Here is a 22,742-nt window from a genome sequence, read left to right as displayed (position 1 = left end):
GTGGAAGCAGTTGTCTCTGTGGAAGTCCCAGTCTGTTTTTGATTTTATAAATGCCCCCTTGTACATCTGGATTGTCCTGGAGTGTTCCAGCTCCTTGTAGTCTTATTTTTTTTTCAACAAAATGAAATTTGTTAAATTTATTAAAAATGCATTTTGATTTATTTCCTGAAAATAGGTTTATGAATCTTAAAAAAGAAATCTTGTACTCTTTGCTAATTCAGTATTTGGAAACCATTACCGTGCCTATGGTAGTTAGAATAGGTGAGTTTGCCAATTTAAATCTGGAAGAAGGATAACACCCAATTTTAATATTTTATGTGTACAAAGCAAGAATCCCTGAAATTCCGCAACCCTCAACTGCCATCGAATTTGTCGGTTTGTTTTACCTTCACTGTAGAAGGTGATACTTTCAGCTTTAATTAAAGCTGATTGCCTAAATTGCCTAGAGCTAATTTTCCTTTGAAAACTTCCTGAGCAATAAATAGAAGAAAGGAATATTAATTTCCTTCTGGTTCAAAGTTGTTCTACTTCTTGCTTTCATAGGAGTGATATCACCTCCGCGGTCCTCTGTGATTTACGGCCAGGCCCACCTGCCACTAGTCCATCTTTCATCCTTTCTCTTTACTTCCTTTGCCCTAACTTTGGCCCCATTGAGCTTTTGCTCTGAGACCCAGGTAGGGAAGAAGCAGAGAAGCAGAGAAGCAGCAGAAGGTTCTAATGGTGCCTGCTTGCATAATTCTGCTAGCTGCCCCCTTGTATGGAATTGCAAAACGTTTTGAGCACCTCAGAAGGAAGGCTCTATGTAAACATAAGGTATCTTTTATTAGTTGTCTATTTGAGTTTATTATTAACAATAAACAAATTGAGATCGACAGAGGAATAGTTTGGTTATTTCTTCAGACCTGTGACCTATGTTTTAGGACAGTGGCTTTCTATATTATCAAATACCGTATCAGTGTTTTCTATCAAACAGAGCATTAAATTCAAGGGCTCTGCACATGTGGCATTTAATTATAATATATAGTCTTCTTTTTTTTTAAACTCTCAGTTTGGAATTAAAGTTGCTACAAAGTCTGGTGATACAATATCTAGAAATAGAACTCTTTTTGGATAAAATTCTTTTGCTGTGTAAATAGGGCAGTTTTTGATCCACATACACAGGAAAGAACACATTTCTTAGCCAAAAATAACAAGTACTGCTGATTTTATTAAAGAAAAAATTTATTAATTCTGAAAACTATTAATAAAGACTAAATCTAAACCAGCATGAGTATATTAAGTTTTATTATGGATTAACATGTGGAAATCCTTTTCTCTGTTAATGATACAATTGCTTTCTCCAACTCTTGCATAATAGGTGTGCCCAGGGTGCAAACATACTGTTAAAGGTTGAAGAAATTTTCTTTGCAGTCTGTTAAAGTTTAAGTTGTTGTAGTATCATTTTAGATTGATATATGAAGTAGGAATCACAGGTTTATGTCTTTTGAATTTATTTTAAGAAGAATACATTTGTAAAGCTCAATATACATTGCTGAAATGCCCTTGAAATTTTAAAATTTAAGTCAAAAATGGAGATTCGAGTGAACTGGTACAGGTATTGATGTCTTGAGTTTTAGGTTGAAACCATAACTTCTTTTATACATACGTTTCATATATATGTTTACACAGGAAATCATGGCCATTTGGATAAAAATTATAGTAAGGATGATTTCATAGGACTATTTCAGAGCCTTATCCTTTAAAAAACTCCTTCTGTGATATGCTTAGAAGGTAGTTTTATTTCTACCAGTTTACATAGAATGAAAATAAGGAAAAGTAGGTGGTGGTCATTTCACTTACTGGGGGTCAAATTGTTGAAGTACTTCATAAAGTGCTTTTTTTTTTTTTTTTTTTTTGAGACAGAGTCTCATTTTGTTGCCCGGGCTAGAGTGAGTGCCGTGGCGTCAGCCTAGCTCACAGCAACCTCAAACTCCTGGGCTTAAGCAATCTCGAGTAGCTGGGACTACAGGCATGTGCCACCATGCCCGGCTAATTTTTTTCTATATATATTTTAGTTGGCCAGATAATTTCTTTCTATTTCTTAGTAGAGATGAAGTCTCGCTCTTGCTCAGGCTGGTCTCAAACTCCTGAGCTCAGAAGATCCACCCGCCTCGGCCTCCCAGAGTGCTAGGATTACAGGAGTGAGCCACCGCGCCCGGCCCATAAAGTGCTTTTATTTAGGCTGAGGGTGTTAGACAAGGAGAGAATCAAGTCTAAGATGTGTTTCAAGGGTTCAGAGCATCATAAAGGGAGCACAAGTTGGGAAGACTGATGCCAAATGAATTGAAGTTTTGTTTCTCTATTTAAGAGGTGGCATTGTAAGGCCACGTAATCACTGTGTTAGAGTATTTGCTGTTATATCCTGAAGAATGTCTAGGGTCACTTTGGCATGTGTGAGTTGGAAGGGATTTAGTATTGTCTTCTTTATCTTCTCTTCTATGACTCCAGGGCATTCTTTTCTTTTTTTCACAGTCTATGTTTCAATTTATTTTGTATGTCAATCATTGCAGGCATGTCTGTGTTTCCAGTCACTGTCACATGTTGGCGTGTTGGAGGTGCCTGATCCAGCTCCCCTTGCTGCTCTGTCAGTGGTGCACTTTTCCTAGCTCTCTCAGCCCTTGCATTCAATATTGTCCCTGGAGTAAGATTTTCTAATTGCTTAAGCTCTGAAGTTTTCCAAACAGCTTAGAACTGTTTGGGCTGACCAACCTATCAACTAGTGCCTCTAAGAATTCTCTGACCTGAGCACAAAATTTCAATGATTTCCAAAACTTGCTTAGCAAATGCCTTGAGCGAACTGGACCATGACTGTACTTGAGGTCAATGCCTTTGTCTGGTTCTCTTGGCAAGACTAGCTTATGAATCTGGTTGGCATTTCTTTTGTTCTTTTTTGGCCATTGACCAACACTCAACATTGCCATTGCTTCCCCTGCTTTTGTAACATGGTGGCAGGAAGGAGGGAGGGAGGCTGGGTGGGTCATTGCAATGCCCAGCAAAGTGGACTATGTTTTGAGAATGCACAAACCAGGCCCCCTTGTCTTAACTTCTACTTATACCCCTTTATCTTAGCGACTAACCAGATATGTTTCTATAGTCATAGAATGTCTAGAGTTTGTGTATGTTTGTTTGTGTTATCCTTGGGAAATGTTCACTAGCACCTGCTTGGGTGTGAAGGTAATTTCTATTCTTCTATTTTCTGATTTCTGAACTTCAGGAGAAGGTAAAGCTTGATGCTGAAAGGGAAAAACTAGAGAGGCTTCAGGAGCTTTACTCCGAGCAGAAGACCCAGCTGGACAATTGTCCTGAGTCCATGAGGGAACAGTTGCAACAACAACTGAAGAGGGTCAGTAGCAAACAGGAATGCACCAGTTATTTTGCTTTTTGTTTTTATCAATTAAGTTCCACTTACCTATGATTTACTACTTCACATGGCATAAATTTGCATAAGTTCTAATCATTAGATACATTTTAAATAGAAATATGCATGCTGAAAGTATATATTATTCCATGCTAATCAGTTAAAAAAATCCTTATTAGAATCTTTCACTAATTTATAATGCAAAATCATTTCTGGAGTCATTTTTTATAACAAAAGAGAGCTATTTCTGACTTGTAACCGACACCAAGATTGTAGCATTTAAGTCAACTGACATCTTCCCCTGCATTTTTGCTGCATCATGAGTCTTGTTTGCCTTTGCATGTTTTTTTTTCCTGTACCTTTGTTTTATACATTTGTCCAGAAATTATCCTATTCTCTGATTTGCTCTTCATCACCAGCCATTGTTTTGTTTTTCTTTCTCTTCTTGCTCTTAGTGACATTGAACTCATTAGCATGATCACAGCAGTTAAACACCAAGAATGAAATGCAGGGCATTGCTAGTGCCCTCAATGTCTTCTCATAGGAGCTTCGTAATTTTTAAGAACTTAATCCAGCATAGACCTTCTAGTTAAACTTTATCAGGTTATTCTCCAATCCTTAATGTTCATAGTGTTTAGCATAACTACACTGGTTGTCTTCTGAAAGTAAGACTTCCTACGTGGATAGTTTCACAAACACTGGCACAGCCATTTAATATTTTATAGTCTCTTGACAACTGAGTTGTTTCCTCTAAACAGCAGCCCAAATAACCCGTGATCCTGGGGAAGCAGTCACTAACAGTCTTGGACCTCTAAAGGAGTCACGTAGTAGTAATTTGTCCTAAGTAAGTAGTAATTTATGATTCTACGTGAGTAGCAAAGGCTAGTTCCATTCATGTTATTCTGTCTGTACCTTCTTGGAATGGGCAAGTCAAAAACTCAGCTACGATAGTACACCCTTGACATTTTTTAAGATGCCCTTTAATACAAAAATATTTGATACCTCTGAGAACCTTACCAGATAATGAAAAATAACAATTAAAATTGTTCAATGTATTTCAGAGGATAAGAGCATCTTAATAAAGAATATCCAACATAGGTTAAATTGCAGTATAACCGTTTTACTATTTATTTCTTACAGTGTTGGATCAAAGAAAGTTTTAACAGTATTTCTTCCCCCTTTTTACACTTTATTGTATAAAGCTGAATTGGCTATAAGAAGAAAAATCTTCCCATCTCTTGGTGACAATTCTCTGGAAATTTTGTGATAAAAATGATTGGGAAAAAAACTAGTATTTGTAAAATTACTTCAGTTTGTGATTTATGTTTGTGCCAGTTCACAAGAGAGATGCGGGAACTGATCTTTATATTTGTTCCCCGTTTTTTTTAACTCTCCTTATTGCTAAAGATTTTACATAGTTGTCATAAATCTTTATTTACAGTCAGCAGCATATATATTTTTTGTTCTTCCCTTCTTCTAGTTACCCATTGCTTTGTGTTCTTTATAAACATTACGTCAAATAAAAATTGGTAGAGTCTATTAATAATCAATGGAATCTATTGGTTAACCTGGACTCAGATTAATATAAGTAATTACTGTTTGCTTAATCTAGATTCTGTAGGATAACTCATAAATTTGTACGTGTTCTAAGGATTTTTGACTGCAAAAGAAGAAAGGAAATGAAGCAGACAGTCTGTTCCATTAAATGAAGGCAGAGACTCCTTCCCTTTCCTCTTCAAGCAGAGTGTAAAATTCTTATCATAAAACTCCTTTCCTCAGGAGAGATAACTGGCTTGTGGTAGCTGCTGTTCACCTGATTATTAAGAGCTCTGCTAATTCTGTTTTCCAGGGTTAAGGACCAGTGTGATTCTTCACCAGGGCCTTGGCTTAATCAGTAAAAAGTTCACTTACTTCATGAGAAATCCATTCATTCTAGGAACTTCCTGTGTTATCACAAGTTGTTTCCCTTCAGACTTCAAACACTGCAAAATACCACTTCATTACAAAGCGTTCCCTAAGGTGTTTAAAGTGGACTCGATAATGTTGATTTTATGACAACTAACTTCATTAGGTGGCAAGTCACACAAAACAAAAAATTAAAAAAAAATAGGAAAATTATTTTCTTAAACTGTATGTTGTCTCAAATACTTGAGCTGAAATTGTAGAATGATTTTGTGCATACAACATTATGAACTTATGGCTGGGCTTCTTACCTCTAAATCAGTACATTAGCATCAGAATATAGTTTTCATCTGATGTTGGTTTCATGGCCTGTGGATAGTATGTTGTTGATTGATATAGGCTCACCAATCCCTCAGATACTAATATTGTGGAAAAGAAAGCTGAATTTAAATGAGTCTTTAATTTGCCAGGTTAGGATACACTCCTAACTGGGGGAGAGAGACACCTGGCTGGGACAGTTTTCTTGTGCTTTTGATATTTACTCAACTGAATGGTTGATTTCAGTCTCTTGATTTTTAAAAAGTATTTTGTCCATATCTACAATTAAAAGACCTTTTTTCTATCATTGGCTCTAGAATTAGTTTACCCACTAGTCTTAGACAAGTCGTTCGCCCTCTATGGGCTTCATTATACTCATCATACTTGAAGTGAGGAGGTTGGACTAAATGATTTCTTTCTATTGTTTTTTTCCATGTTCCAGAAGTATGCAGTTAAAGTGTTTGATTATAGAGCATAAAATGGTGAAAAGTTAACAAACCCTGAACCCCATTTAAATTTGTTCCAGAGTTGGTTTTGAATTGTTATTGCTACAATTGCTCCTGGCCATACCACATCCATTCTCTTCTTTCTGTCCCTCCATTAGCAAAGAAAACATAAAGAACTGCACGTAAACTTCTGCTATATAAATTCTCAAAAGCGTTATTAGAAAGAAAAGAGAAATTACGAAGAATTTTCTTTAGTGCAGCTGTTTTATTTCCTTTCATGCCTGGCCTTTGAGCTTGCTAGCCAGTAAAGATTTGTAATGTTCTTTTAGTGAGTGAAATGTAGTTAAAAGTTGAACTTGACTTTGGGCTTCCTGTATATATTATTCAGGGCTCAATTAAACTACTTCTGCCCGCAAATTCAATCCTCTGAATTCTTATTCTTATCTAAAATCTTTTAAAAGTTTTTATTTCCTGCCAAATAGTTTTTCTTTCAGAGCATAAGTTTATGTACACATACATTTTAATGGTTTAGATAACTTGATCAGATGATTGTATCTGCAGAATCTGAGCACTCAGCTTAGCTTAATTTTCAGCTTTCCTACCTAGTGAGCTATTATTTTCATGCAGTGGTTTAAATATTTACTACAAATAAATCAGTGACTCTGTGACTTTCGTGCAGGGTTAAAATAGCGTATGTTGCATATTAACCAGATGTAGAGTAAGCAGCTGACTGCATAGTGTATATATTGTGAGCTATATGCCACTTTGAATGAAGCTTATTTCTATGCCAAAAAAGGACTTACTAAACTTTTTATCTCAGTAATCTTTGGCCACAAACCAAGCTTAATTGGAAAACCTTAAAAACTTGAATATGTGTGCCTATATGAGTATTTCAGTTGATGTATTATTTTAAAATTGCAGATATTGCTTCAAGACATAGCACTTGAGTTATTAATATCTCTTAATTCCTTTAATTCATTAATTCCTTTAGAAATTATAGACATGAAATGTCTGATAAATGTCAACCAAAAACTTGAAATTGAGACTACATTCTTTTTTGGCCAAATAAAATGAAATGCTGAATGTTTTTTCCTGCTTTTAAACTTGGAGAATCCACAGTCTGTGTTGACGTGCTAGTCTTGTTGCTATAGTGTTGGCTATAATTACATGGTAGCTAATGGCCCTTCTGTGAATCATCACTAGAATAAAATTTATTGCAGAGGATAGAAATATATTCCATTTTATCAAAATCTTACTTTACCATTTATGTAAAAACCAGAGTGGGGGTGGGGTTAAATAGTGATATAGAGATGATTTATCATATAATTATTTATCCTACTCTCTTTGATGATTTGATTGAACAATAAGAATAATACTCCGGCTATTTTAGCTACATAGAGCTATGAGCCACGTAGTTCAGCTGCCTCCTCCTTTGGCCATAGATTATAAGTTATATTTTTTAAAAATGTTTTGCACATACCACATTTATAATTGCGTCAAAGTCTCCAGAAAGAAGGGGGTGTTTTTTAAAAAGTATATTGGAGAATTATCTATATAATGTGCATGCACTTGCATGAATACATCCCTGTCTTCAAGTATCTCATAGGTTGGAGGATGCCTTTTCCAGGCTATCTGATTTTCATGATTCTGCTCTTCCTTAAATGTCCTCAAAATTATTCTCAGAGCAATGGTGCTTAACCTTTTGAGTCACCCTTTGTGCCTGACAAAAAGTTTGGTTCTCGTCTTTCCAGTAAAATGATGTGTAAATAAATTTAATGGGTTCATAGTAGCCTGGTTTAAGAAACTCAATCTCCAAATCTTTTAAATAGACTTTAGTTTTTAGAGTGGTTTTAGATTCATAGCAAAATTAAGCAGAAGATACAGAGATTCCCCATGTTCCGTCTGCCCCCACACATGTGTGTTCTCCCCTCATCAACATCTCCCACCAGTTTGGTACATTTGTTAAAATTGTCAAACCTACACCGACACACATCACCCAGAATCCATGCCCAAATGATTTTGATTGCTTATCCCTTCAATAAAATTATTTGAGCATGCATGCACTACATATATTATATATGTCACATTATTATAAATATATATATTGCATGAATGCTCAAAGAATGTATATGTTTAAAATTATGTACATATTCTATCCTACTTATATATACATTAGAAAACATTTATTGAGAAACTTACAAGGAAAAGAAAAAACTGTAAATAAGCATAAAGAAGGTATAATGTTTTCCCCTCACATCCCAGTGGATTGTGTTGTGTGCCATGTGGGGTCTGTTAGAGACCTCTTGTCTGTATGTAGGCCAGTTTTTGACTCCTTTAATCTCTATATTAAAATCTCATTTCATATGAAAAATTGTGGAAAGAAGAATTTTCTCTAGAGACTATGCCACACTTTGGGCTGTAGATTGTGTTGAGATTATTTACAGAATTCTTTTTATACTTTACTATCCATTTTTAAACCCCTAGTGGGTTTAAAGCAAGAATTCTTACATCCACAGAGCAGTCTAAAACTGATGGTGAAATAAATGCTGCCCACCCCCACGACGCCCCTTTCAATTCTGCTCTAACATTCACTGTTATGGGATTTAATTCCAGAGAGAGGATTATCATGTTCTAAGCCTGGTCATAGTTGTAACTGGAAAGATAATCTTGCATTGACTGTTTTTAATAATTGTTTCCTCACATTAAGAAGGCTACAGCCATCCTGGTGTGTCTTGCGTTCATTCCCTTTTCTCCAAAGGATGCCGACCTGTTGGATGTTGAAAGTAAACACTTTGAAGACCTGGAGTTCCAGCAGCTGGAACATGAGAGCCGTCTGGATGAGGAAAAGGAGAACTTGACCCAACAGCTCCTGCGTGAAGTGGCTGAATATCAACGGAACATCGTTACTAGAAAGGTACTTTTGCCAGGTGTCATTCAGTGTGAAAAATCAAAATATGCTTCTCTCTACATGACAGTAGTGATCATTCATATAGGGATGCTATGTGTCTGCTACATATCTTTATATCTGCATGTCACATTCAGCAGATTAGGGAGCCTGCCATGTATGTGGTAAATGGTGTTCTGAACTAGATAAATCGAGACATGGTATAGTCATTGTTACATAATGCTGTAGATGAACTTATGAATAATATCCATTTTTTTCATTTATATGAAAACTAAGGCAGAGAAAATCAGGAATTCAGATATTTATTTTAAATTACTTCCTTTTGCAACCATAGTAACTAATTCAGAATACGTCTGTGAACAAAGTCTATTTTGGAATTTTCTGTTTTCGTTGCTCAATAGTCCTCAAAGCTGACTGACAGTTTATTACTATTAGGCGTAGCCCAGTGAAATGCCATGGGGATTACTGCTGACTCCACTCAACCCCTAGCACCGAGATGTCCTGCTCAGAATTCAGCTTTTGTTCTAGAATTTACAATCACACCCCAAGGCTCTGTACTAAATTGATAAAATTGAGGGAAGGAAGGACGGAGAAGGCAACTTCTTAAATTCTCAGTTTAAATAAGACATTCCATTGTTGTTTTTTTCCCGTGAGGCGTCTCCCAAGATGATGTAAAAAAGTCATTGATAGTCTAAAACAAGATTTCCTGTTGACTTCTGGGTGCTTCAGAATAGATTTGAAATCACTTGAACTATATTGGTTGGCCTTAAGTAAAGAAAGTATTGAGCTTGGCAAGTCAAAGAAAATGCTTCATAATCTCTAGGTAATAGTTATTGCCTACCATCAACTAAAATGTGGTCACTAGTATTCCAGTTATAAAAACCTTTGCTTCTTTTTCCAGGACAGACTGGCAAACCTTTGAATGTCTAATATACGTCTTCCTATGATTAACTCTTTTCCTTCAGGAAAAAATTTCTGCATTGAAAAAGCAAGCCAATCACATTGTTCAGCAGGCTCAGAGAGAGCAAGATCATTTTGTGAAAGAAAAGAATAATTTAATAATGATGTTACAAAGAGTAAGTATTTTCTTTTCAGCACTGGCAGCAATAAAACCTAAGTTCCCACTTTAGGGAAGTTGCCTCCTTCACAGTAAATGCATTTTAATAGTGAATGCCTTTATAATTTAAAGAAGACTTTTATATACCTTTTTATTTAATCCTCCACGTTAATAAGCTGATTACTCTGAACAGTTAACTACAATTTAGAAAATAGCAAGGATATTTTCTTCATGCTTTTTCCACATTGTAAAAGTCTAAACTATGGAAAATCTGTATTTTTTTCTCTTTCTGATTTTCTTCTTTTCAAAAAAATCCTATTTTTCATTAAATAGTTAAAATACATTTTATTACCCATTTAGGGTTGGCTTAAGGGAAAATGCTCTTTTTGCTACTGTCAAATATTTTAGCTCAGCTGCTCTGATGTTTTGAACTCCAATTATATATGGGTGGGTCTTCTTAGTAAATGTCATACTAGATTTAGTTTGATTTAATTGGGTAGGTAGACACTCTATATGGTATGATTAGAGGGTTGACAAGATTATCCTCACCAAAGGGACTATGTCCTCATCTATCCTAGCACCTAAAGTAACTCCACGTAAAGGGATTCCTTTGCCCAAAGATAAGCCATAGCCTAACTTTCTGACATGTTCCCTGGTGTAATTTCAGGGATAAGACACCAGACATTAAAGTTGATGGGGCTAGTCTCAGATCTGAACTCTGCATTTGGGCCACTACCTTATAAATGTGATACTTGGAGTCACAAAAATATGTGCTAGACCCAGAATAGGGTGCAGAGAAAGACCAAATTCAGAAGGAAGGATTAAAGGTTGAGGCTGTACCATGGTCCCACTCAGCAGAAATGAGTATTCCCTTCTTAGCTATTTTTAGGTTAAGAAGAGAGATGAAATGTTCCTTCACATGGAATTATGAGTCCACTTGGGGTACCTCTGCAGCCCGCACGGATCCCCGACAACTTCCTTCTTCTTGCTTTTTTAGCTCCTAGAAATCTCTCAATGGAGTTATATTTTCCTTCCCTGTTCCCTGCTCTGGGGATGAACTCTGTTGCCATTAGCCTCCCCATTGCCATTTTACCCTTTGCACACAATATTCAAAGGCACAGCTTAATTAGATATTGTAGTATGTAGTATTTAAGTAGTTTCTCAAATTTTAGCAAAAAAATTTAGCAATAGATTTCTTAAAATAGGAAGGTGTAATCACAATATTACATTTCCTCATTTAAATATATAAAATACAGTTTGACTGTAAAAATTGTAGTCCATAGTATTACTATTTTTATTTTCTTAAATTGAGCTATAGATACTTTTTAATCCCAAACAGAATCCCAACAGATTTTTTTGTAGAAATTGATAAATTGATGCTAAAATTTACAGTTGATCCTCATTATCAAAGAATCCCACATTTGTGATTTTGCCTACTTGCTAAAATGTATTTGTTACCCCAGAAGCAATATGCATGGCACTTTTACAGTCTATGCATTCACAGAAATGCATAGAGTGGTAAGAGATGAAACAAGAAGACATCCTTGTTCAACTCAAAATTGAGTTGTCCAGCATGGGTGTTCCCACCTAAAGTTGAACAAGGTTGTCTTCTTGTTTCATCTCTCATACTGTAAAAATGTGTCCTTTTTGTGGACCGTTTAGTGCCATGTTTTCACATTTTTGTGTGCTTTTGGGTAGGGGGTGGATTTTGCTGTTTAAAATGCCTGTGAAGCATAGTGCTAAAGTGCTGTTAAATGTTCCTAAACACAGGAAGGCTGCGATGTGTTTTATGAAGAAAATATGTGTGTTAGATAAGCTTCATCCAGGCATGAGTTATAGTGCTGCTGGCTGTCAGTTTAATATTAATGAATCAACAATATTTATTAAATAAGATGGCTTCAAATAGAAACACACATAGAACAAAGTTCTGTATTGATCAGTGGATGAAAATCTTGTGACCAGAAGCTCATAGGATCCCAACCTTGTATTTCTTTTAGGAGGAATGCTTCAGTATTCATAAATTCAGTGTCTGTGGCAACATTATAGAACACAACTGCCACAAATAATATAAATCAACTGTAAATGAAAATATAGAGGGCCTAGAGTAGCCAAAACAACTTTGAACAAGAAGAATAAAATTGGAGGATTTGTACCATGTGATTTCAAGGTTTACTGTAAAGCTGTAATATTTAAGACAGTGTGGTCTTGGCAACAATAGACATATAGATCAATAGAATTGAACTGAGGGTCCAGAAATAGACCCATACATAAACTGTCTATTAATTTTTGACAAAGACACTAAAAAAATTCAGTTGGGAAGGAAAAGTCTTTCCAACAAATGGTGCTGGATCAATTGGGTAAATGTGGAAAAAAATAAACCTCAACATCCTCACACCGTATGCATAAATTAATTCAAGACAGATTGTAGACCTAAACATAAAAATTAAAATTATAAAACTTCCAAAAGAAAACATAAGAGTACAAGTACACCTTCATGGCCTTGGGAAACAAAGATTTCTTAAAGGAAATGACAAAGGGCTTATATCCAGAACATATTAGAAACTATTACAGCTCAATAATAATAGCTAAATATTAATAAATGTTTTAAAAAGAAGATATATGAAGGACCAATAAGGTACATGGAAAAATACTTACCATTAGTCATCAAGGAAATATAAAAACAACAATATGATTCCACCTCATACCAACTAAAATGACTGAAGTTAAAAAGTAAAATTTCAAATGTTGATGAGGATATGAAGCAGCTAGGACGTTCATGCACTGTTGATGTGAGTGTAACATGTATGACCCCTTCAGAGAATTCGTTGGAAGCTTATTTTATATTGTTAGATATACATCCACCCTATGACCCAGCAACTCCACTTCTAGATATTTACACAGTAAAAATGGAAACACGTCTTCATAAAAAACTTGTGTGAGACTGTTTAAGTGCTTTTTTGCTAAGAGCCAACAAAACTAGAAATAGCCTAAACATCCATCAGTAGGAGCGTGGATAAGCAAATTATTGGGTATATTTATATAATACAGTACGCCTCAAAAATAAACAAAAATGAACTACTTACACCTGTAACACCATAAAGTAAAAGAAGGCAGCACAAAAAAGGGCATATTTTATGATTTCATTTATATAAAACTCAAGAACAGGCAAAACTAGTGTAAGGCCATAGAAATCAGAGTAGTGCTTGCCCAGGCAGTAGGGATTGACTGGTAGGTGACATGAGAAATACTTGGGGTGAAGAAATGCTCTTCATCTTGATTGGGATATTGTTCCACTTATTAAAATTCATCAGATTACATATTTAAGATCTGTGCATTCCACTGTATGTAAATTATATCCCAATAAATAAAATATGTGACCCATAAAATTTTTTCCTAAAGGTAGTTTAACACTGAATTAATTCAAGATGGATCATAGGCCCAAACATAAAAGCTTACACCATCAAGTTTCCAAAAGAAAATACATCACTGGATTGTGATACTACATCACAAGAAGTCATATGATTGTGTGTTGCTTAGGAGGATTAAAAAAAAATGACTTCAGAGAATATGCAAAAGATAAGGGTCCTGAGAAGGACTCTGAGAGCTCCTCCTTCCATTCAGGCTTCAACTAGAGCAGCCCGCTCCTTTTTTTTAAACATGCTCTCACTCTACAGAATTTACTATGAATGAAATGTTTTAGAGCTAAGAAAGTTTGAAAACAACTCACACATCATATTGGCTAGTAGAAGGTGAGATCTTTAGTATATAATTTGAAATTTTGACTAAGTATGAGGAAGAGGAACTAGAAATGGGGGAAGTAGGTGAGATTCTGATGTTTGTCTCTATTGTAAAGTTGCTGTGTTCCTCAGTTGTATCCAAGGTTGACTCTAAGCTTAATAGATTTTGTGTTCCTTCAGGAAAAGGAGAATCTTTGTAATTTGGAAAAGAAATACTCAAGCCTCTCTGGGGGTAAAGGGTTTCCTGTTAACCCCAATACTCTAAAAGAGGTAAGCTATGATTTTACATGTCCATTCATGTCACCTTAGAAATCAGGAGATGCACCTCAGTTTTATGCAATTAGCTGAAGAGTAAAAACATTAACTCAAATGAAAGCACCTGATGCCTTGATGGTTTTCTTGCCTTTCATTATCGATCCTTGAGGAGTTCATGGATTACCTTTGTGTCTAATACAGGTGCACATCGTGTATGTGTGTGTGTGTGTGTGTGTGCCTGTCTGTCTACTTTGCTGGGCAGTGACATTGTGGGTCAAATTGAAGATTCAAAAAATTTAGGATCCGGACCAAGATGAGACTTAAATGCTCCCCTCTCCTTCCTGCAATCTCCTTTCCTACTCTTCCTCCTCTCTACTTTTCTTTCTCCTGAGTCTTATAGAATGTGACCCTGCCCTTAAACATTTGAAAAGATAGTTTAGTTTCTTTCTTTTCTCTATCTTTTCCCTTCACTGTTGTTCTGCTATTATTTTCTCTAAATTGGAAACTCCCATTTACATTAAACTGTACATACTCTTTGTCCCAAATATCCACCTTTTCCATGTCCCCATCACCACTCTTTCCCAAATATCTTAAGGAGCTACCTGCCACACTGGTAGATTATTTTAACTTTACTTCAGAAAATTATTACCCTGACTGAGAAGAAAAATAGTTTTCTTTATATTTAATTTTTTTCTAAAAAGCTAAGGAAAAAACTTGCTTCTACAGAAATATTTGCATAACCAAAAAACCCGTTTTATTTCTAAGCTGCTAATAAAAAGAGCAGAGTTGGGAATTCCTACATAGAAAATATTTTTTTGTGTGTAGGTATTTGAAGTAAAATGCTCATCACAATAATAAGGGTGACTAAATGTGTACCTCAGAAGTATTTTGCAAAATATTTCTATAAAAGCTTTATTAGATCATTTGGTTTCATAGTTTCTCTCCATTATTCAGAACACGGAACTGGAAAGTTCAATGAATGGTTGTAAATAGAGTGTAGTGGCATAAGATAATGTCAGTGAGGTGGCAAGTCTTGTGAGTCATGTTTAAGAAATGCCGATTTTATGTGTGATGGGAGGCCGTCAAGTGGTTTTAAGCAGGGAGATGACATTATTTGATATCGATTTATTAAAGATCAGTCTGGGCTACTGGGTGAATACTGGATCATAAGGAGTAAGAGGAGATGCGGGAAATGAGTATGGAGATGATTGCAATAGTGTAGGGTGGAGATGCTGGTGGCTTGAATTAGAGCAATGGCAGAGAGGTGGAGAGAATTAGCTGGATTAGGATATGTTTGGGAAGTAGAGTTGACAGTTCTTGTTAATAGATTGGATGTGGGGATAAAGTAAGTAAAGGAAGGTGTCAGGAATCACACCATTATTCCGGTTGGCATAATGAGGTGGATGGTGAGTACCCTTTACTGAGATAGGGCAGACTGGGGAAAGAATAGGTAAGAGGGAAGATTTGGAGTTTGACCCTGGATATGCTGAGTTTGAAGGTCTTGTGGCATCCAGATGAATTAGATGGGCTCCAAGGTCTCTTCGTCTCCTAATAGAAGTATAAAATCTTTCTTTCCTATTAATGAGTTGGTCTTCTTTTTTTTTTTCTACAGAATTCCTGGTGTCAAAAGCACATTTGGCTTTTTGACTATTTTGTGTTTCTGCAACTCTTGGGCTTGTTGAGTAGCTATGTGTTCTCTTTCATGTACCAAGCAGACTTGACTCCCAAGATGTTTTTTTCTTTTATTTTCCTGTCTTTCTGCTCTCTCTCTTCTCTCTCCCTTCTCTGTTTTTTTTTTTCTTTTTTTAAGGAGTGTTGAATTTATAACTTAACTATTGTAAAGAGCTCCCACTTTGGACAAATAGCATACATTTTTGAAGCAATTAATTAAGTTGTATGGTCTATGACCCATAAGGACTCAAACTTTGGCTTTGAAGCATCCTACTATCAACTGAGCAAAAGAATAACTCAAATTTTGTTAATTTTCTTTCTGATTCGTTATCATAGATAAAATGAAATGTATCAACGTAATTGACTACTTTCTTTATTTAGTTTTTAACCTTACAAAACTTTACAAAGTATCTATGCACCTTTATGAAGTGCAAGACTTCATATAGTCAATTTATAAGCAGTCAACTCTAGCTTTCTCTACTTTGTTATAATTATAAGTTATCAGTAAAAACTTTGATTTTCAGTCTGAAAATTTTGCTTCACCAGCATAACAATATCTTGCCCTTCACGTAGTCACTTTTTGAAAGGACCGATGAGCTAATAGAAGAATCTACATGTCAAATTTAACTCAATTTCACTTTTAAAAGAGAGATGTTATTTTATACACTTTTTCTCACACTTTTTTATTGGTATGGTGAAAATCATGATGGGTCTGTATAATTACTTTCCATGATAATTTACAAGTGCCTTTTCCACAAATATAAATTTAGGACATTTGATTCTCGGAGATTTTGATTCATGGGTATTTTCTCTAAGCTGAAGCCAGAACTGAATCATTGAGTTCAAAAATAACTGGAAATTCTGTCCCAGAGGTAGAGTTGGGAGTTGGAGAAATGGTCTTGAATTAAAGCACATTCCAGCTGCAATTGCACCTTAGGACTTTGTGTGTGTGTGTGTGTGTGTGTGTGTGTGTGCGCGCGCGCGTGCGTGCACATTTGTTTTGCTAGGAAAGGCTCCCCTGGATGAGGGGAAGGTATTCTGTTTATTCTCATTTGGTTGAGCTGCCCAAAAGCTAGATTCCATTACAAATAAATTACCATTTTATACATGTTTTCTTAGTGCAAAACCCAGTAGCCTTCAGCCCACTTTTCTTCACACTTTAATTCATCAGGAAACAGAAGAGGGGAAAAATCTAAGAATGAAGATTTGTGGAAAAGGCTCTTGAATTAGGGAGTGACTGATTGCATTGCCAATTTACATCTCGAATTTTTTTGGTGTACAATTATTTTAAACGTATGGGGAGTGACGGCTTCAATCCGTCAACAGAATGAATGCTGATACTTCTGGATATTTTAAAATAGAAGGTGTTGGGTTATTTATAACATATGTTTATCTTTATTTCCATCAGAAAAATTATGTTTGATGTTCGGAATGCCATTTTTCAAGATTAAGTAACAGAAATCCATTTTAATTGCTGATTATTCCTTTAATGAAACATTTGATAATACCACAAATATCTGGCTGTGCCGCTCTAAGCTAACTCCATTGTACTGGGAACATTAATACTCTCGCATGCCTCCGCTTTTGCTTTCTTTGTGTTTAACTTCTGAATTCCTCCTTTTAGGGCTATCTCAGTGTAAATGAAATTAATGAGCCATGTGGCAATTCCACGAATCTGTCCCCTTCCACTCAGTTCCCTGCTGATGCTGCCGCTGTTGCCACTGAGCCTGCCACAGCTGTGCTGGCGAGCCAGCCACAAAGTAAAGAGGTGTGTAGGCATGCCGTTCCATTCATTCACTGCTCTTCCTCGGGTCAGAAATTAACTCACGGTGAACTGAAGTGAGGAACGTCAGGGTGTGCGTGACAAATATAATACATCTGTTTGGCCAGAGGGCCAGAGTGATGCTGAGTTTATAGAACATACCAATTTGGTACTGGTATGTTTGGGGGGTATTTCTCTACCAATTAAAATTCTAGAAAACATGAAATCTATGGTACATAGTGGAGTACTAGAAGTAAGTTCAAAGAAATAAGCTCTAAGTCTTAGCACTCTAACTTAGATTTCTTAGAAATTAAAAAGCCTTTCTAAAGTTGTTGGTTTGAATCACCTTTCCAGTTGGATTCTGTTTTTTATTTTGTTTTGCATTATGGACATTTTTAAATGGTATGCCTTTTTAAATCATTCTGAGGTGGGGTCAAAAATAGTAAATTAAAACATCTTCTAATGATCCAACTTGTTCGCAACATGGGATTTTAACAAGAGACTAAATTGAAAGATACTGTCCATATTTGTGACTTCTTAATTAAAATAGAACAATCAGACTATCGATTTCGCTTCTTTATCTTATTCTTTCATTTCACATGGACATGTATGTACCTTTTCTTTCTCCCATAAAGCAAAGATCACCTGTCTGTTCTGGATTTATGTTTCCTTCCACCCTTTCTCCTCATCCTATCATTCAAACTACATCAGCCCCATGGCCCGAAGTCATGGCTACACCTGTTGATCCTTTACCTTTAAATGACACACCTCCTCCTCTACCCGCTAAGAAACACAGAAGGCAGCAGCAGCCGCAGGACCAACAGGTAATTAGGAACTAGTGTTTAGAGTTTGGGGATTTTACCTAGACAGCAAAGTTACTCATGTGGAATCTTTTCTTCAACTTTTCCAAAAGTACTTTTTTAAAAAAGCAAGTTTCATACCCCTTCGCTGTTTTTTTTTTTTTAAGGACATTTAGTATATTCTAAGGGTGTTGAGATTATTATAAAATTTTGAAGCTGGGCACAGTGGCTCACGCCTGTAATCCTAGCACTCTGGGAGGCTGAGGCAGGAAGATTGCTTCAGCTCAGGAGTTCAAGACCAGCCTGAGCAAGAGTGAGAACCCATCTCTACTAAACATAGAAAAAATTAGCTGGGCATGATAATGTGCACCTGTAGTCCCAGCTACTCAGGAGGCTGAGGCAGGAGGATCACTTGAGCTCAGGAGTTTGAGGTTGCTGTGAGCTAGGCTGATGCCAAGGCACTCTAGACCGGTTGACAGAGGGAGACTGTCTCAAAAAAAAAAAAAAATTTGAGACCTTCATTGTTCTCGCCCGGCTTTTGATATGTTTGAGTAAGTATCACATCCTCATGCTTCAGTTCCCATTCAACCAAAATATTGCAATGTATCTCAGCTATTTCTCATAATACTAATACGTATTTCCATAAAATCTACAGTATAAAAAAGTTATGGTGTCAACACAAAAACATTTTTGTTATACATTATTGAAACCATAATAATAGCATTCCCTGTGTGTCAAAATTTGCTAAATATTTTACAGATATCTCTTTTCATCCTTCCAACAATCCTATGAAATAAGAATTACCTCCGTATTGAAGTGTAGGGAACTGAGGCTCGGTGTAGTTAAGTAGCTTGTCCAAGGTCAACCACAGGTAGTGCATTTGGTCTAGTGTTTATTGGCCAGATTTTTAAATAAATAATTTTTTATTCTAAATGTCACTCTACTTTTAGACACTCAATGTATACTACTGCTGAGGTAGTCAAAAAAAAAAATCTTTTCAAGACTCCCTTTCAACTATAATCAAGTTCTTTGGGAATCTGGCCCTGGGCGGTATCTCCCCATGACTTTCAGGTTACTGCCACCTGGGCTGATATAAAAGGGAATTGGTAACAGGTGGATCAAATAAGTGATGTTATGTTTATCCCTTTAACAGCTTCAGTCAGGGTAAAAGACATCTCTAGTAGCAAAACAATCACAGTTTTTAAACTTGCTGTATTCTACCAAATATCACTAATACTATGTTTTCAATGGAGTTTCTTTCCTATTTTGTTAAATTGCTGTTAGGGAATATTGTCAAGTTTTGAATTTCAGAATTTGTGACATTTGGTCATGGTGGGAGCAAGACTGAGTGTTCTGATGTCATTTTTCTATCTAAAATGAGCATTCAGCAGCCAAACTGCAAAGTGTTATGACTATAGTGTGTGACACTGTAATAATGGCTGGCTGTGAATTCCAGCTCTGCCACTTTCTAGCGGCACGACCTTGGGTGAGTTTACTTAACCTCTCTGCACCCTAGATTCTTCACCTGTAATATAGGGGTAATAATAGTGCCTACCTCACAGTATTATTATAAGAATTTAATAAGATAATGTATATAAAGCATTATACCTGGCATATAGTAAGCTCTTAATAAATATTAGCTAGTATAAACAGACAATTGTAAAGTTAAAGTGCAGATATTTTTCATGATTGGCATGTTCAAAGACTGTTTATAAATTTGGTAACTCAAATTTGCAATAATTTTTATGTATTTCAAAAACCTCAGCTTAGTATTAAAACGGTCAAACCTAAAGAACATTTAATTAAGAAATCACTTTACTAGTAAAGACATTTTAGGGAGAAGGCCAAGAAAAATTTGAATAAGTTTCAAGTTGGCAAAAATCTTGCTTTAGAAATTTGACAAAAAAATGAAATAGTCAACCAGAGGATTTTTAAATGTGAGAGATTACTGTAGGGGCTCCTTGGCCAAGATCTTTTTAAATAAAGTAACCTAGAAAGATGCCTTATATGGAAACTTTATGTGGACTTGGAGTGTATTTATGTGACTGAAATATTATTACAACTTTCCAACGACTTCCCTGTGCCTTGTTCTTTCTCTTCATCTTCTCCCTTCTCCCCTTTCTTGTCCTCCTCACACTGTCCAGACAGAGAAGGGGAGACACTGCTTACTTGTTTTGTCCCCTGGCTGTTCTGCCATCCACATGGCACCCATCCTAATAATTTGTAAGTTGTCCTGAGACCCCAAGGCAGCAGGCACTAAAAAAGTGAAAGGTGGATTTGAAAAAAATTTTTTAGGTTCAGTGATAAATTTTTCCAGTGTCTAGGATCTAACCAAATGTTAGCTCAAATCTGTTAGTAAACATAGTATAAGCTGAATAACTTTTTAAAAATTTTGTGTTAAAATTCCAAAACAACTTTGTGAATGCGTAATTCTTCAGTGACCTGTTTCAGTTAGTCAAGTTTTGCTATTTTGCTTTACATTTGCATTTGAAGCACTTTAGAAGTCTGGAAGAAAGGAAAAAACAACATAAAGAAGGCCTCTATCTGAGTGACACTTTGCCTCGAAAGAAAACCACACCTTCCATCTCCCCACATTTCAGCAGTGCCACTATGGGGAGAAGCACCGCCCCGAAGGTAGGACACAGGAAGAACCATGGGCTTCATGTTCCCTGAGTCTTCTTGTCATTAAATTGACCAACATGCCAAGGCCTTTAAGAAAAAATGCTAAATACATAATTACATTTGCTTGTTAGGTGGACGTCATAACTAAATTGCATTTTCTATCCTATTCAGAGGATACTTGGAATTGTGTGCACGGCAGTACAGGTGACGGGTGGCATTCACTTACATGATAGACTCCCACGGCTGCATCCCAGATCTGGAAATGAGACAGGATACAGGCTCTGGGTTCCAGGAATAACAGCAACAAATACTTAGTCATTTCTATGTGTCTCACACTGGGCTTAGCCTTTTATGTGGATTGTCTCATTTAAAAACCCAGCAACACTATGCAGTAGAGGTACTAATTATTATCCCCATTGTAAGTATGGATAAACTGAGGTGTAATGAAGCTGAGCGACTAACCCAAGAGCCCTCGGCTGGTACGCAGCAGAGCTGGGATGTGAACCTTGGCAGTCTGACGTCGGGGTCCTCCCTCACATTCTGCCGATGTGCCTGAAGGGTCATTGCAGAAACGGAAGAGGCAAGTGAGAAGGAAGTTCTGAATGGGACAGACTTTTGAGCCCTTCCCCTGCCCTTGATCAGGGTAACTTTGTTCTAATCCATTTTATAAATTGGTGTTTGAGTATATTTGATTCACATGAAAGACTTTGCTATTTAAAAAGAATGCTAAAACCACTGGGGTATTAATTGGTTTCTCCAGTTTTTGGCCTACTAGGTAACTGGAGGTAGATGGAAATTAGTGCATTTGTAACAAGTTTAGATGTTCCCTATCCTTTTGCATGGTGTGCATGTATTCTTGACCCTGCATCTGCCCTCTGCTCCTTATGCATGAAGAACTTTCAGTCATTCTCTCAGGTGATTTTGGACAGTGTCTTCCCCAACTGTCTTCACTTTTAGAATTGCTGCCATTGGAGGAAGCACTGTGATGTTGAAACTGCCATGGAATTTCGTGGGAGGGACAGTGACTGGCCTTTACCATTTAGCATCAATAAATGGAGCGCAAAGACCTACCTTCCCTGCCCTGTACAGTTAGACAGGAGCTTTAGAAACAGGGATGTGGCCGTTTGCTGAAGCGCCATTTGGCCTGCAGCTTGCCTGACGTGTTCCCCCTGGTTCCCACAGGCTCACCTGCCCCTGGGCCAGAGCAACAGCTGCGGCAGTGTGCTCCCCCACTCGCTGGCAACCATGACCAAAGACTCAGAATCTCGGAGGATGCTCAGAGGTATGTGCATTTGAAATCAAATCTCTTGGTCTTTTGTTAAGCATTAGAATTCCTCAGGGGAAGGAGTGACAACAGGAGTGAGTGGCTAGAGAGGAATCAACCAAAGTCCTAAATTTTGCTCTTAATGTGTCCCCTTGGGGAGGGATATATATATATGTATATATATATCCTTATTGTTATATATATATGCACATATGTATTCTTATACATATTATATGTCCTTATTGTTATAAAAGTTACCAAGGTAACTTTTCCTATTTATGCGTATAGCTAGTACTTTTTAAACACACACATTGTATTTTATAGATTCAATAGAACTCTCAAACCAGAAAGGCCCCTAGAGAATTACTAACTTTTCCATTTGATTAATAGAAAAAAAAGAGAGGCCACCAAGATCCAGGAAGATTACCAGGGCACTTAACCAAGATCACTCACTGGGGATAATGAGCCACTAGGTTGAATGAACCTGTGCTAAAGATCATTGAGCTGACATGGTAAATATAGCACTAGTGGCCCAGAACAGAGGGCTCTTAGGCCTTTTAAGGTAGATTTAAGTTTTTATACTACATAGTCGTTAGGTTTCAGGTA

The 22,742-nt window shown here is 36.5% G+C and overlaps 1 protein-coding gene across 15 annotated transcripts in view; it reads left to right on the top strand.

Annotated features, from left to right (window-relative positions):
• PHLDB2 (pleckstrin homology like domain family B member 2) overlaps window positions 1–22,742 on the top strand; it is a 97,755-nt gene that overhangs the window by 54,604 nt on the left and 20,409 nt on the right. For 6 of the 15 annotated variants that reach the window (XR_006732700.1, XM_045540316.1, XM_045540315.1 and 3 more), the window contains 8 exons: window positions 3,254–3,382; window positions 8,822–8,977; window positions 9,934–10,044; window positions 13,943–14,032; window positions 17,313–17,456; window positions 18,086–18,274; window positions 20,744–20,884; window positions 22,055–22,154. Coding sequence is in view for 14 of the 15 variants with exons in the window: in XM_045540316.1 (XP_045396272.1) it covers window positions 3,254–3,382; window positions 8,822–8,977; window positions 9,934–10,044; window positions 13,943–14,032; window positions 17,313–17,456; window positions 18,086–18,274; window positions 20,744–20,884; window positions 22,055–22,154 (1,060 nt within the window). In the remaining variant the exon portion in view is untranslated. The remainder of the gene's footprint in view (window positions 1–3,253; window positions 3,383–8,821; window positions 8,978–9,933; window positions 10,045–13,942; window positions 14,033–17,312; window positions 17,457–18,085; window positions 18,275–20,743; window positions 20,885–22,054; window positions 22,155–22,742) is intronic. The other 9 variants (XM_045540323.1, XM_045540322.1, XM_045540326.1 and 6 more) reach the window with 6 other exon arrangements.

Source organism: Lemur catta, chromosome 1 (assembly GCF_020740605.2).
Source record: "Lemur catta isolate mLemCat1 chromosome 1, mLemCat1.pri, whole genome shotgun sequence".
In the NCBI taxonomy this organism is placed as follows: Eukaryota; Metazoa; Chordata; class Mammalia; order Primates; family Lemuridae; genus Lemur; species Lemur catta.
The sequence above is the reverse complement of the archived record's forward strand: the minus strand, read 5'-3'. Positions and strand labels throughout refer to the sequence as shown.